Consider the following 16,720-nt stretch of genomic DNA (forward strand, 5'->3'; position numbering starts at 1 on the left):
CCGGGAATCGAACCCGGGGCTGCCGAGTGACAGGCGGACGCGTTGCCCTCTATACCGTGGGGCAAGACATTCTCAAAACTTACCAGTTACCACTAATGTAAGTTAATGTTTTATTTATATTATTAACTTGTACAAGATTCATCAGCACATGCAGTAACCACCCTTTCATTTATCACAACCTAGACAGGAACTAACAGTAATAAAAAAAGAGTAAAGTAAGGAGCATGAAACTTGTGTAAATGACAAGAGCAGCGCAAGTGGTCGCTGCACACTCCCTCCCCAAGGATAACATCCAAATACTTACCGGGAAAGGTGATAACTCGCCCAGATATTGTGATGTTTTTGGGTTGACACTGTTGACTCACTGGTGATGGCAGTGAAGATGATAATGAGTTGTCCCCACAAGTTGTTTACATAGAATCTGCTAGATTAAAAGTAAGTCTGAGTCTATCAATGCTGACAGTCTGTGTCCTAGTAGGTGCTGCTGTTTGGAAATGTTTCTCATTTCAAGACAGAACTTGGAATGTTCTATTATGTCTGTCATAGAGAAATATATTAGCATCACGCCAGATGAAAACAAATTTGCTGGTCTTGAGAGCAGGACAGTTTAAAACTCTGACACAATGGTGCTCTGTTGGAATGGGTTTGAGTGCTCTCAGTGCTCTCATATGCTGTTTAGCTTGTAAAGGAAGGTAGGAACATCTGTAACCGCCTTCACCATAAGTCATTTCAGAGAGTGTGATTTCTCCTTCTCCATCAAAACTAGCGGAAGTTTTGGAAACCAGTCTTCAGTGAGTTGTGTCTTTAGGGCCCTCCTTACATGGTGATACCAATGTTCTGTTCTCCCATTAGCAGCAGAATGATATACCATGCACGTAACGTGATGGAAGCCAAATGAGGGGTAAGAAGTTTGAAAATTTCACTTTCAAACTGCCATCCACAATTTGTTGTGATTATCTGAAGTACCTTGAAGAGAGATCTATGGACATAATATCGCTGATGAAACTATTTCTGTTGTAATATCAGTAAATGGTACAGCCTCAGTCCATCATGAGAAACTGACAATGACTGTTAAAAGATGGCGATAACCATGCAATATTGGTGAAGGCCCAACTAGATCAACACTGATGTGACTGAATCTGGAGGATTTTGTGAATAACGTCCCATGGCACTGTTAGTGTGTGTGCAAATTTTACTACTTTGCATGGGACACATGCTGGTACCCAATTTTTTTGTCTTTCTTGAGTAATGGCCAAATTACTTTTTCTCACCATATTGACTGGGCGCAGTTCAAGCAAAGAGGACTGTAGATGATTGTGCACTTCTTCATCATTTTGTTGGTACTTGGCAAATTTCTCCACACTGACCGCTGAATGCGTCTAACCCTGTGACCATCAGCGGTTTGCAGTGGATCACAACCTAACCTGTCACTATCAGTGGTTTTCAGTGGATCACAACCCCTAACCTATCACTATCAGTGGTTTTCGGTGGATCATAACCTAACCTGTCACTAACACTGGTTATCGGTGGACTTCAATGGTCTTGCCACTAGCCAATACTGTTCCAGGGGCTGCTAGTGGCCTGCAGGCCACTTCATGCTCCGAACCTCGACGCTCATAGCCCCTTTTGCTTGCCACCAGTCCAAAGGTCTTGTCACTAGCCAGACCTATCCAATTGAGACCACTGGTCTAGTCACTAGCAGGAAACAACCAATCCAGACCAATGGTTTGACCACTAGCTAGACATATCTCATACTCTGTCCTGTTTTTGTCACTACCCATCGTCATGACCATATTACGTCGTGTTAGGCGCGCTGTAAACCTCTCTTTTATAAACCAGTTAGTACAGTTTTACCCAATCTACTGGCCCTTTGATTTGCTACGATTAATCTATATTATATTTATACGTTGTGTCAAACATCCAACAGATATGAGGTCATCACTCTCCTCACAAATTATAGACCATTAGTGTAAATCTCAAACTCCCAATAGTCACTCATGACTTCACACAGATGCACAGACACAGCTTTACTTACACCAAACGCTGTAATTTTTTCCCCTCTCAAAATACTCCCCCACATTGCAAATAACTTCCTGGGCCAGGCTCCTTAGTGGAGTAACTCATCCAAAGGGCTTTCTTTCCTTGGGAACTTCATCCTTAGATGTAGGCATCAACATGACAGAATATAAAATTCACACACAGGTTTAAATTTAATCTACTATATAACTAACGAACAAAATGTACTGAACTAAGCTACTCTACAACCTAGAACACTAATGTAGACTACCTTGCTACACACTATTCACCACATATAACATGCTATACCTACTATTAAAAGATACTAAACAATACGAAGAAAAAAAAACCTATCAAAAAGATGGTCAAAAGAACAGAGCACAATATAACACACACCTGACAGGCATCCAGTACACAAGCCAACTATCTCCAATTCGGGTCTCAGAAACTTTTTAACCTAAAGGGTGAATTCTACCATGTCCAAAGAAGGAACTTCGATGAAATTATGTCGTCACGAGCCAAAATCTGACATCTAAATTTACATAAAAACACAAACTAAGCACACCATGAACAGGGGGTGGTGTGATATGACATCACGATCATTTTTCTTGTCGCGCATGTGCAGTAGCAAAAATTTGGACATAAACGTAATCACCCCCTCGGTCGATACGTAAACATGGTCGTCATGTGCTCTCCTAGTTATATATAGTGTACTCGTCTATGCCGTATATGTCAGGTAATAGTACAAAAACCCGGTGTTTTCACACCTCTACTCCTTTCTCATACCCTAATGATTATATCTAATAGTATTTGATGGCGCGTACAAGTGAACTGGCGATGGTCGGCTTGTGTACCGCAACCACTAAATCTTCACGTCAGTATGATCTACCATGGCATCTTCCTACATACACAAACAAGGCCAGATCACATATAAAGGATGAGGGATGACAATTATTATAATTTGATACTACAATCACGAAAAAAATTGTCTGGTCTTCTGCCATTTCAAATGTTGGTTGATATAACAGACAAGAAACATTAAGTAGAAATTGGAAACCGATAGATATTAATTGTGAACGAAGAATCTTTTGTCGTTCTTGATATTTAGTACACTGAAATAGAATGTGATTTTAAGTGCCAACCACCTGACAAAAAAAAACTGAAGCACCCAGAAGAAATTGTCAGATGTCAATGTAACTTCGTAAACGTACACACCATTGGCGGATATGTAAATGATTAGAACTGAAATTCTCTGCGACAGGTAGAACGGGTACCAGAGTGCATTAGTTTTGTTACCAGACCTGGTAGGGTACATAAGGGGTGTGAACAGCATCAGATGTTGAGTGATCACTGTGAAGGACACGTAGATGGTGCAAACTGATGTGACACAGAGTTATTAGCACCTGTCAGAGTTTGAAAGGGGTCCTCATTGTGGGTCTCCATTCGGCTGGCTGGTCGAAAATCATACAATATCCAGATTTGTGGGGCATTTTGATGTGGGAATGGCCCAATGTTGGACTGCATGGGAACATGAGGGCAGGCATACTTGTCAAGTTTCCGGCCGAGCACATCTGACCACCATAAGGGAGGATCACTGTACTGTGCACCAAGCACATTGTAACCCCTTTACATCTGCGCCTGCCATCCGAGAACAAGTAATGGACTCCCCATTCTGTATCATCTCGCACCATTGGTCAGTGACTAGCAGAGCAGCTGGACTAGGCAACTGCTGTCTCATGCGTAGGCTGCTGTTAAAACCACAACACAAACAGCTGCATTTGGAGTGATGCTGTGACTGGGAAACATGGACTGTTGATGAATTTTGTCGCATTTTGTTCAGCGATGAATCGCAATTTTTAACTACCCTGGATGACCATTGTCACCAAGTATGGAGGCAAACTGGAGAGAGGTCCCATTCTTCCAATGTGTTACAGAGGTGTTACTTCTGGCATCATGGTGTTGGGAGCCGTGAAGTATGACTTCGGGTCGTGGCTGGTACATCACGCACATCCTGCGTCCTCATGCGTTAAATCCCATGAGACGATCGTGGTGCCATTTTCAACAGGCCAAAACTCATCCACACATGGCACATGTGTCTATGATGTTGAGGAGATCCCGTGACCAGCAAGATCCCCAGATCTGTCCCCCAATAGAACATGTGCAGAACCAGCTCGGACGTCAACTCCATCCCAGTACCACTATCCAGAATAACGAGGACAAGTCACAACAGTTGTGGGTCAGCTTGCCTCAGGAGAGGATACAACGAGATTATGACACCCTTCCCAACCGAATCAGTGTATGCATCCAGGTCGAGTGGGTGCAAAGTCTTACTGGTTAGTGGGATTGTACTGCCAAGTTCTTAGTAAATTAGATTTGATTTTGTAAACACTGAAATAACATCAACACTTGAAGTTTAATTTAGTTTCCTCCTCTCCTTCTGGGTGCTTCAATTTTTTTTGTCAGACAGTGTATTTACCTTAAATAAACAAATTGTCACCCGTAATGTGTAACCGATAGAATGTTCCAAAGTACAGGCACAAACTAATCGAAGTTGATTATAGTAGTTATATAACGTCTGGTGTATGAACCCAATTCAAACCATGCATTTATTTAGTATTGCAATGGGAATGTTACAGAGATACTTACCTCTATACTGAGCCAAATTCCACCATTGATCATTCTATTTTTCGAGAAGAAATTTCTGGCAATGTTCCCAAAAACCAGTACGTGGAATTTCTATTTGATACTGTAATCCACTTCTTGTAGCCGCCTCTTCTGCGAAGTTGCCGTGATCATTAATAGTTGACACGTGCCACCCAATATTCACTACGTCACACTACTGTAAGTGATCACTGCCACTGCGATATTTCTCAATTGCGATGCATTTGTTAAATGACATTCAGCTATGCGCGGAATGACCGATGTTTGTTTACTTCACGCGGAGAACGTGGTTGAGCTGTCTACAACGCTGCCAACCTATTTACATAGGAACTAAGATCATTATGGCTAGTGACAAACCCATTGGACTGTGACCAAGCGGGTTTAAGCTCCAGGGTTAGGGCCGCGAATTGGCTTTTAGGTGTCTAGCATTCTGTAGGACAACAGCAGCGCATTTTATGACAGACAGTGATGAAAAGCTGAATTAATTTATAATTCAGGTCAGTGACAAAACGAATGGTTAGGTCCGGCTAGTGACAAAACAATTGGTTTGGGTTAGTTAGGTATAGCTAGTGACAAAACCATTGGTCTGGATTGGTTAGGTCCGGTTTGTGACAAAACCATTGGACCGTGACCAAGGGAAGATGGTCTGGGGTCATAATCCCCCTGGTTAGGGCTGCAAAGTGGCTTTTCATATCTGGCATTCTGTAGGGAGATTCCAGCGCATTCTACGTTGGACAGTGGTGAAAAGCTGAATTTATAATTTGGGTCAATGACAAAGGGATTGGTCTGGATTCGTTAGGTCAGGCTAGTGTCAAAACCATTGGTCTGGACTGGTTAGGTCCACCTAGTGACAAACCAATTGGTTTACATTGGTTGCGTCGTTAGTGAGAAAACTTTGGACTGTGACGAAGGAAAGAGGGTCCCAGATTAGAGCCACAAAACATCTTTTAGATCTCTCGAATTATGTAGGGTGATAACAGTGCATTCTATTTCGCCTAGGGTGACAGCAGAGCATTCTCTGTGGGTAAGTGCAGCGTATTCGATTTAACACATCCCTGCGAATTTTGCTGTTCTGTATTCCACATTGTTTTCTTTACATGTTCCATTTATTTGTGCTTTTATTCTGCTGGGGTTTGTAACGCAATCTAGTTATTAACATTAACCTGAATCCGCCCAGCGTGCCATATATGGCACGGCAAACTACACAGTCTTCTTGGACTCTTATTATTGTAACCGCGCCCACTGTATCCAACGCTAAAAGTTACAATTTTATTCTCAAAAAATTCAATCTTGGGCGGATCCAGGTTAATAGGAATGACGTCATATCCCTTTACATGTTGGCCAATAGCAATGCAGGCAGCTACTTCAGCAATGAACAATAGCGGACGCTGCTCTTTATTAGGTTATAAAAGTAAATGTACTGCTGGGTGCGGGCTGGTGGGTTCCTAGACATCGCAATGAACACATTTCTCCTCTGTAAGGAATTTCAAGTAATTTTTGTATAATTTATTCTCCGTTATAACGTTACAAACCTTGGGTGGCAAGGTGTCATCTTTTGCCATTTCCTCAGGTTTTGTATGTACCAGTTTTCTGTTTATCCAGATTTTCTAATGGGTTAATGATGCTAAGAGGATTGGCACAGGTGAGTGCTTTCTTAATGCCCGAGAATTTTATACATATATAGGATTATTGAAAATGAAATGGTGTATGGCTTTTTTTTAGTGTCGGGAGTGTCCAAGGACAAGAAAGGCTCGCCAGATGCAGGTCATTTGATTTGACTCCCGTAGGCGACCTGCGCGTCGTGATGAAGATGAAATGATGATGAAGACGACACGTAAACCCAGCCCCCGTGCCAGCGAAATTAATCAATTGTGGTTAAAATTCACGACCCTGCTGGGAATCAAACCCGGGACCCCTGTGAACAAAGACCAACACGCTAACCATTTAGCCATGGAGCCGGACATAGGATTATTAATATCTGTCCAACAGCAAATATTTCAGCAGTATATGAAGGTGATGGTTGGGGTAATGCATATTATTTTTAAATTAAAGAAAAATGGACAGAGTAAAATGCAGCCCCTACAGCAGATGAATCGGAATTTGACTGTTTTGACCCCTCAATAAAGGAAGTAACATATTGTTCATATACACTGCAAGTAACACTTTTTTTTTCCTGTTTTCTTAAAAGGCTGTTTCAACATCCACAGAAATTTCTATCTTCAAAATCTCTTTGGATAATACAAGCTTTCTGGATGTTTGCTAGGGAAGGTATTGAGAACTTGGGATGGAGTCGAGTCTGAACGATATTTTTTCAAGATGAAGGAATTGCTTGAATGTCCATAGAATGGCAAAGCTATAGAGTCCGCCCTGCAATGTTAGTAACATGAGGCACCACTATAAGTGACTGCCCTTTTTTTAATACTTAGGTTTCCACTAGTAGCGCTGAGGTAAATAGAGGTGAGTAGAATAGCACTGCTGCCGACTGTTGGTTGTTGGTTTGATGTGGCTATATTCTTTTCTTGCCGTGCGGACAGTATGCGCCGCAGCGATAGAAAAGAGCCTCTTGAAGGGATTGTGGCCGGAAGGGGCCACTGTTCTCATCACAGAGATTCGCCTGACTGGCATAAACCTACCATAGGCACTCCACACGCTGTACGCGGTGGCTCGGCAGCAGATGCTCTCTTATTTTTTGTTCTCAGCTTAGTTCACGGGATTGCCGACAGGAGCGTCTTTACAATCTACCAGCGATCTGTGAACTGTTACCAACTGTCACGGAAATGTCCAGGTTATAGCTACTAATTTTTTTTTTTTTCCTCCGTGCAGGCAGTATGAGCCATGGCGATAGTGAAGAGCCTCTCTGTTCTCATGACAGAGTTTGGCATGTATTTGCAAACGTAGGTTACAGCTACTAAATTAAATTTTCTTCTTGCCATGAGGGCAGTGTGCACCTCGGCAATAGTTAAGAGCCTCTTGAAGGGAGTGTGGCCCCAAAGGAGCCACTGTTCTCATGACAGAGCTTGGCCTGGATTTGCAGATATAGATTACACCTACTAAATTACATTTTTTCTTGCCGTACGGGTAGTATGCGCCGCGGTGATAGTTAAAAGCCTACTAACAGAGCCTTTTGCTGTATTTTTATTTTGTGCAGGTTGTAAACGGAAGCAGTGAGTTAGAAATTCTGGGAACAACGTCATGTCGGCCAATGGCTGTGCTCATAGCTGGCTGGCTAATGGTCAATGGCGCATGAAATCTTTCATTAGGTTATAAAAGTAAATGTACCTTTTTGGGCGGCGTGGTGGGTCCCTGGCATTCACAATGAACAAATCTCCTCTAAAAGGATTTTAAGGTAAAATTCATATATATTTCTTCACGAACTTATGTGTTATATACTGGAGTGCCTACACTAGGTTTGTATGGGCCTGGTTGTGAAAAGATAGGTTACAACTACTAAATTACCTTTCTTCTTGCCATGCGGACAGTATGCACTGCGGGGATAGAAGTGAGCCTCTCGAAGGGAGTGTTCTCATGACAGAAATTGCCCTGGATGTGCAAAAATGCATTAGGCCCAACCCTCAACTGCTATAGTGTTGTTTTGGCTACACAATTACTCTGGTGGGGTCCACCAGGACCCCCATTTTCAGACGTTTGTGACAACAGTGTGCATAGTTTTTAAAGCCTCTAACTGACTATGAACACACTGTGCATATTTATGATTATGAACAGACAGCAAAAATAATACATTTTTCGAACCTTCATGCAATTTTGAAACAAAATGTACAAGATGTACATTTTTCAAAGCAAGATCAACATTCTTCTTTTTCTGCTCCGAACACAGGGAGTATCTGTAATGACAGTTAAACTGTACACAATTACTGGAGTAAATACACCAAACTTGCAATAAATGAGTAATAATGACATCAATATACAATAGAGCAAAAAAAATGGCAGGCATGTTTTCGACCCACTTGCAGTCCTTATCTTCACACACATCACAAGGAGCCAACTTACTGATTTTCAGAACAGTCCTCACATATGAATATAGTATGAGAATGTCCCTTACACACACTCCTACTACACTTATCACACACTTATGGGGTCTTTCTGTCTTGCGAACAAGGGCACAAAGAGCATCTTTTCCTTTTTGTTCCACCTTCAACTGGGACTGGGTCATCTGTCACTTGGCTTGTATTGGCCAGAGTACATACTTTCTGACGAAGCTTTCTCAGGAAGTTCTTACCATGATATTTGTGTGTTCTACAATTGTCTGCAGCATAGCGTCTGAACAATAGAGACCAAGCTTCCAGTGGAGTAGTGGGTGGAGTCTGTCTTGCCGGTCCCTCCAGTCCAGGATTATGAGTGATTATATTAGTTTTACGAGCCTTTGAAGGAGCAGGTGGGACTTTTGACCACTTTTTCCATAAAAGTAGTTTGTACTGGTACTCACAAAGTCATCATCCCCTTCCGAAGAAGTTGATGATTGAAGTTCTATTCCTGTGTCATGGTCACTGTGTTCACTATCGTTATCGCTTTCTGAACTGATATTTGTAAAATTTACTGCTTCTAATTCATTGTCACTTTTTTCATTATCTGATTGTTGTAGATAAGTTACAATGTCCTTGTCCGATAAGTGCCTGGACATGATTTCATATAAAACAACACAAAATACAAGGGCAACACAACTACTATTGTCGGGTTAAGTGTGACCCCTTCTCTAGATTTTACCGCAATTGTTACCACTACCTTCACAACTCAACTACACCCTCTAAGGCCACGGTCAGCACTAAGAATGAATGAAGGCACGTGGCAAACAGATGAAAAGTCTAGCGACAAACAAGGAAAATACATCGAGAAGGGTCTCCCTTGACCCCACCATAGTAGTTTGGAGTTCAAGCTAATAAATGACCTTTATTTCTTGCCGTAAGCCCTGAGATTAAAGGAGGAATTGCGAAAGTGTAAGGTTACCACCCAACACCATTACATTATCAAACTTTGCGGGCTTAGTCTTCTTTCGTTTGCAGTGGTTGGTAACGTCGGCCAATGCCTGTGATCCTTGGCAGAAGCAACGGATAATGGCACCTGGACCACTACTTTAGGTTATAAAAGTAAATATACTTCTAGGGACGGATGGGTTGGAACCTGGCAGGCGTAATAAACACACCTCCTCTCCCCCAGAATCATTTTTTGGTAAAAATAACAGCATTGAAACAAAAACATGATGTGATAAACCTTGCAGGGCCAACTCTATATTTCTACCCATAGAATTGCTGGTTGTTGCTCGTCTCAAACATAATGTTCATAATGTTCCCGTGGTTACAGTAAATAACAGATCGACAACACTAGTATCATTAGTCCAGCCCGTGGACCGCTATTCACACAGACGCGTAACGACTGTCGTTTGTTTTCTTGCTCGCGGCCGCCTTGGAAAGGATGTTCTGCACCAGTGCTCAGTGCTGCCAACCTCCGTACTAAGGAACTATGCTTCAAATTGTATACGTTTAGGACAGGATCTAGGCAAGACGATTGGTCTGGACGGTTAGGATTCTTGCCGTGGACAAGACCATTGGTCTGGGCGGTTAGAAGCCGCGAAGCGGCGTTAGGCCCCTAGTTTCGTATACGGTTAGGATAGGATCAAGGCAAGATCATTGGTCTGGACGGTTAGGATTCTTGCCGTGGATAAGACCATCGGTCTGGACGGTTAGGATTCTTGCCGTGGACAAAACCATTGGTCTGGGCGGTTAGAAGCCGCGTTAGGCCCCTAGTTTCGTATACGGTTAGGATAGGATCTAGGCAAGACCATTGGTCTGGATGGTTAGGATACTTGCCGTGGACAAGACCATTGGTCTAGACGGTTAGGATTCTTGCCGTGGACGAGACCATTGGTCTGGGCGGTTAGAAGCCGCGAAGCGGCGTTAGGCCCCTAGTTTCGTATACGGTTAGGATAGGATAAAGGCAAGACCATTGGTCTGGACGGTTAGGATTCTTGCCGTGGATAAGACCATTGGTCTGGACAGTTAGGATTCTTGCCGTGGACAAGACCATTGGTCTGGGCGGTTAGAAGCCACGAAACGGCGTTAGGCCCCTAGTTTCGTATACGACTTGCGCTGTTATTGTGCTGCGGTTGGTAACGGATTATCAACATACTTGACGGGAAGGAGATCACGTGCCACTTTACATTGGCCAATAAGAATACAAGTACCTACTTCAGAAATGAGCATGGCGTGTAATAATCTTTATTAGGTTATAAAAGTAAATATACTTCTTGCGGCGGGATGGTGGGTTCCTGGACATCGCAAAGAACACACCTGTCCTCTGAGACGCTCTCCAAGTAAGATTTCACTAATTCCACTCACTTGTAACATTAAAAATTACGCCGGTCTACGGGCTGTACTAATGCAACACTAGTAACTGGAGACTAAGTGCTTTAACGGGAAACAAAGAGAAATATTTTGGATCAAGTAATTCTTCAGAATACGACGAGGGGACAAGAAAGGGCTACGAGTGGGACAGAAACAGCAGTGGCCATAGTTAAGGTACAGCCCCAGAATTTGCCTGGTGTGAAAATGGGAAACCACGGAAAACCATCCTCAGGACTGCCGACAGTGTGGTTCGAACCCACCATCTCCCGAATACTGGATACTGGCAGCACTTACGCGACCGCTGCTATCGAGCTCGGTCTCTTCAAAATACAAGTGCTTGAGATTGCTTTCCTGGACTCTCAAACATGGTGAGACAAACTGGTAAAGCTCGAGTCTACTACAAGATTATCTCGAAATTGTAGGATGATAGAAGTACTAATATTCAAAACATACAGGAAAAAATTCATTGAACTGATTTACTCACCAATAAATTTCCTTCCAGCCATTCTTTGGCAGTCGTTTCTACAATTACTCAAGTATACAGGTTAACACACGTCACACGCTGATCACGTTTAAGAACGTTCGCAACGACTTAAAATTTTACACAATAATCAGTAACAATTGAACAAAAACTAACAACTACACGCTGACAAATTTAACACTACATTTCCTACATATATGACCTTCCTCTCACATAAGTTGTTGAATACGGCGGCTACCTACGTAATTAAATTCACTGCCGTCTCGATCAAAGAGGATAGGTCTCGATCCTCCTACACTGCCTGCTTGGGCCAATGGCTCGACCTCAGTGTTGCCAACAGTACATCCTAAAATATCGCTAAATTCGTTGATGAAAGTCTCTAAAAATAGCCAAATTTTTGTCAAAGTCGCTAAGAAAAGTCGCTAACATAAAATTACCAGTAAACATGAATAAAATGGACATACCTATGCAGAAAAAAAAATTCCATCTTCATCGTCTTCCATTTCCTCCTCAGCAAACGATGTAGCTTGTGAAGTGGAAGGTTGCTGAGATGATGTAGCAGGTAATAGTTCAGCCGTTGTTGAATAAGCATTTTTAGTTCCTATCTTCCTGACGACCTTCTCTGGTATTTCGTAGGAATGGCAGGTTTTTCCTAGGCACTTAAGCGCATTCCTGATGTGCAAGATGGATGCTGCTGTTTCGACTTTCATTCTGATTCTCACTTTAGATTTCACAATACCAAGTGTACTAAAGAGCCTTTCTACTTCGGCATTTGAATGCGGGAGAGCCAAAATTTTCATAGCAAAAGTAGCTAGTTCTCTGAAGGGATTTTGTCCTGCCGAATCACTATACTGTAACACCTCTACCCAGAAATCTGTGGTATTTGAAACTTGACTCAATTTTATTGCGCTTAAATTACGCCACTGATTCTCAATGTGATCTACACTACAACACATATCTTCCGCTAACTCAAATATTGGGTTTTTGACAACATTAAGACAGTTTTTAATAGAAAGGAGAGCCATTTTTCTTAGGTTTTGAAAATTGTTCGGTAGCCTATTTTTTAGTTCTGTAATTAGCTTTTTTGTGAAGTTAATACAGCGGCCCCTAACTACCTCTACCTTTTCTACTGATAGAGTTTCCGCCAGTTTGTCGAACTCGTAACCCAGATAGGGTTTGGGATCCACGTAACTATCAATCTCAGTTGATGGAGAAAACAGATCAAATCGAGCAGTTGGGTTTAGGATTTTCCTTCCTAAAAACTGTATAAGATTCATGAGATCATCAAGTAAACGAGTAGGGTCTGCATTTTCAGATTCAAATACTTTAATTACTTTTTGGACCTCATGCAGAATACTTTTTGGATAACTCATGAACAATCTGTTTGATAAATCAGAGTACACTGACTGACAGAGCAAATGCAACACCAAGAAGGAGTGGTTCGAAAGGGATGAAAGTTGGGGAGAAAACAGAGACGACACGGACGAATAATTGATGTTTATTTCAAACCGATATGCAGGTTACACAATGCACGGCATCGACTCAGTAGGATGTAGGACCACCGCGAGCGGCGATGCACGCAGAAACACGTCGAGGTACAGAGTCAATAAGAGTGCGGATGGTGTCCTGAGGGATGGTTCTCCATTCTCTGTCAACCATTTGCCACAGTTGGTCGTCCGTACGAGGCTGGGGCAGAGTTTGCAAACGGCGTCCAATGAGATCCCACACGTGTTCGATTGGTGAGAGATCCGGAGAGTACGCTGGCCACGGAAGCATTTGTACACCTCGTAGAGCCTGTTGGGAGATGCGAGCAGTGTGTGGGCGGGCATTATCCTGCTGAAACAGAGCATTGGGCAGCCCCTGAAGGTACGGGAGTGCCACCGGCCGCAGCACATGCTGCACGTAGCGGTGGGCATTTAACGTGCCTTGAATACGCACTAGAGGTGACGTGGAATCATACGCAATAGCGCCCCAAACCATGATGCCGCGTTGTCTAGAGGTAGGGCGCTCCACAGTTACTGCCGGATTTGACCTTTGTCCACGCCGACGCCACACTCGTCTGCGGTGACTATCACTGACAGAACAGAAGCGTGACTCATCGGAGAACACGACGTTCCGCCATTCCCTCATCCAAGTCGCTCTAGCCCGGCACCATGCCAGGCGTGCACGTCTATGCTGTGGAGTCAATGGTAGTCTTCTGAGCGGACGCCGGGAGTGCAGGCCTCCTTCAACCAATCGACGGGAAATTGTTCTGGTCGATATTGGAACAGCCAGGGTGTCTTGCACATGCTGAAGAATGGCGGTTGACGTGGCGTGCGGGGCTGCCACCGCTTGGCGGCGGATGCTCCGATCCTCGCGTGCTGACGTCACTCGGGCTGCGCATGGACCCCTCGCACGTGCCACATGTCCCTGCGCCAACCATCTTCGCCACAGGCGCTGCACCGTGGACACATCCCTATGGGTATCGGCTGCGATTTGACGAAGCGACCAACCTGCCCTTCTCAGCCCGATCACCATACCCCTCGTAAAGTCGTCTGTCTGCTGGAAATGCCTCCGTTGACGGCGGCCTGGCATTCTTAGCTATACACGTGTCCTGTGGCACACGACAACACGTTCTAAAATGAATGTCGGCTGAGAAATCACGGTACGAAGTGGGCCATTCGCCAACGCCGTGTCCCATTTATCGTTCACTACGTGCGCAGCATAGCGGCGCATTTCACATCATGAGCATACCTCAGTGACGTCAGTCTTACCTGCAATTGGCATAAAGTTCTGACCACTCCTTCTTGGTGTTGCATTTGCTCTGTCAGTCAGTGTACATTTGGAATAACATCTCTGAAGTATAACACTTTTCCTGTGTCCTTACTATATCGAAGTATAATATGAGCTCATCCCACTGTTCAACAATTCGCCGAACAGCAGGTTCAATGGCATCTTGTTTCACAAACTTTTAGAAGTTTGAGAGGTTCTTCACTATTTATTGCATTGTAAATTTGCTTGTAAATGCCCTGTCTCTTGCTGGAATGAGCAAACGAAAGGTAACTTTCACGGACAATGAAGTCAACATTACGAGGCAAAGTGTCTTCCGTAGCATGATAAACAGCTAGTCGTATGGAATGACACACGCACCTAATCATTTTCAAATGAGGAATATTAAACTCTTTTTTCATAAGTTCATATACCCCATTGTTCAGTCCAGTGTTCACGGAAGCGTTGTCTACACCTATACCCAATAAATTAGCAGACTTCATTTGCAGCTGCTGTAAGAGTATTCCTATTGCGTTAACAATAGCTGGTGTTGTGCCATTTGGTAAGTCTACCAAACCTAAAAATCTTGATACTATCCTTTTCATACTGACGCTGAAGTAACGAATTATGACACCCAACAACTTAGTAACGGATATATCTGTCGCCTCATCTATTATTAAACTGTAACCCTGATCGCCAATATCAGAAACCATGTCCTCAACAAAATGTGATGCTAGTGCATGTTTTATTACTTCAGTACATTTTGTTCTGTGTAAACGGAGATCGGCTGCTTTAGAACTATCGCCAAAATTTTTAACACACAGTTCTGACAAGTGATCTACAGTCAACAATGAGCAGTGCTCTGCAATAAACAATGCCAAATTTCCTTCAGTCCTAGCAGTACTTATGTTTACTTTTGTAAACGGTATTTTTTCTGCAGTGGTGAGGTAAACGGCCCTGATCGCATTTTATGTTTCTGAGTTTCAGAATGTTTCTTTAAATCATTATATTTAGCATACAGTTCTGTTTTACAGTAGACGCAGTAGGCTTTGGACTTATCAGAATCTACCGGTCTTATCCATTTAAACTGATTTTCCCAGTCTTACGGTAGTTTTGCTGATACTTTGGCTTACCCATGGTGTTGAACAAAAAACAAAAACACAGTTCACAAACAAGAAAATACGAAAACGAATATTTGAAATCGCACGTGTAAATTTGCGTAAATACACCTAACAAACCATGAATGACTTCAAGAAAAAACACAGATCACAACAGAACTTATGATTACACTGATAGCTGCGAAGAGATTGATTCGAATCACCCCCGTCCGCTGTGTAATATTACGCGTAACTAAGAGGCAAAAATTAAAAAATAGAATGACTGACTAATCTAACTGCGTTAATACTGTATTAACGCTGGCTGTGCAACTCCCAGCGCCTACACATGATGTCATCCAGCAGATAAGAAGAGGAATTGCCGAATGATGTCATAATGTGATCACATGAAATGACATACAAGGAAGTCCAGATTAAAAAATAACCGGTCATAAACATTCATGCACTGAACTGCAGTTCATACCGTTAAATTGATAATAATTTTATTAAACTATCAAATTCACCAGTTTTCCATCTAAAGTGCTTGAATAATCGCCAGAAAAGTCGCTAATCGGAAAAATAAAATTGTGTCGCTAACAAGGTTCTCGAATTCCCTAGATTTAGCGACTTGTCGCTGAAGTTGGCAACACTGCTCGGGCTGCTCTATTCTATAACAAATAGCTTAATATGATAATAGTGGAAACTCCAGCGAGAAACTGGCGACACCGCTTCTGCGTGCCATCTAGCGGTTCGAGAGGCTAAATACTCTTGCTACTGCTGTCAGCTGTGTACGCCAGAAGTGTCTTATTTATACTTCAGATAGTTTTGTGCTTGTTATGTATCACGATTTTGGAAATGGCAGGAAGAGGTGTTATTTGTGCTGTGTATGGGTGTTTTCATTACAGAAGACAAAGTAATCGCAAGCCGTTTTACAGATTTCCTAACAACAAAGTGCTGCGAGTATAGGCCTACCTGCTAATGTTTACGTGCCGGTATTTTTTCTATTTATGAGAACATACTTTCTTTAAAATATTGTTATGATTAAATCTATGAATTTAATCGATTTTTAGGTGTACTCAGTGGGTGACGAGCAGAAGGGCAGATTTAGATGAAAGGTATGAGGGTATGTTTAGCCACCAGGGTCCTCAGCCATTCTGTAACTTCTGGAATCCTAGTTCATGTGTCATTCAATTATTTGCAATCAAGTGCTGCAAACACTGCAGAATTTATAGAAATGTGTGCTGGTTTGTCTGATATTGTTAATTCTTGAAGTCTCAGTAGCCCCAAAGAGTACAGGAGACCCTTATACAATGACTGAGGGCATATGAAAAAGCTGGATGAAATTTTTGATTGTCTAAAACAAC

At 42.7% G+C, this 16,720-nt stretch overlaps 1 protein-coding gene across 2 annotated transcripts in view; it reads right to left on the reverse strand.

Annotated features, from left to right (window-relative positions):
* The window catches only part of LOC136864032 (deoxyribonuclease TATDN1), a 157,383-nt gene extending 145,601 nt beyond the window's left edge, over positions 1 to 11,782 (reverse strand). The window contains exon 1 of one of the 2 annotated variants that reach the window (XM_067140548.2): positions 11,518 to 11,782. Coding sequence is in view for 1 of the 2 variants with exons in the window: in XM_067140549.2 (XP_066996650.2) it covers positions 11,518 to 11,539 (22 nt within the window). In the remaining variant the exon portion in view is untranslated. The remainder of the gene's footprint in view (positions 1 to 11,517) is intronic. The other variant, XM_067140549.2, reaches the window with a different exon arrangement.
* Between the last annotated feature and the right edge of the window lie 4,938 nt (positions 11,783 to 16,720).

The sequence above is a fragment of the Anabrus simplex genome, chromosome 2, assembly GCF_040414725.1.
Source record: "Anabrus simplex isolate iqAnaSimp1 chromosome 2, ASM4041472v1, whole genome shotgun sequence".
Lineage (NCBI taxonomy): Eukaryota > Metazoa > Arthropoda > Insecta > Orthoptera > Tettigoniidae > Anabrus > Anabrus simplex.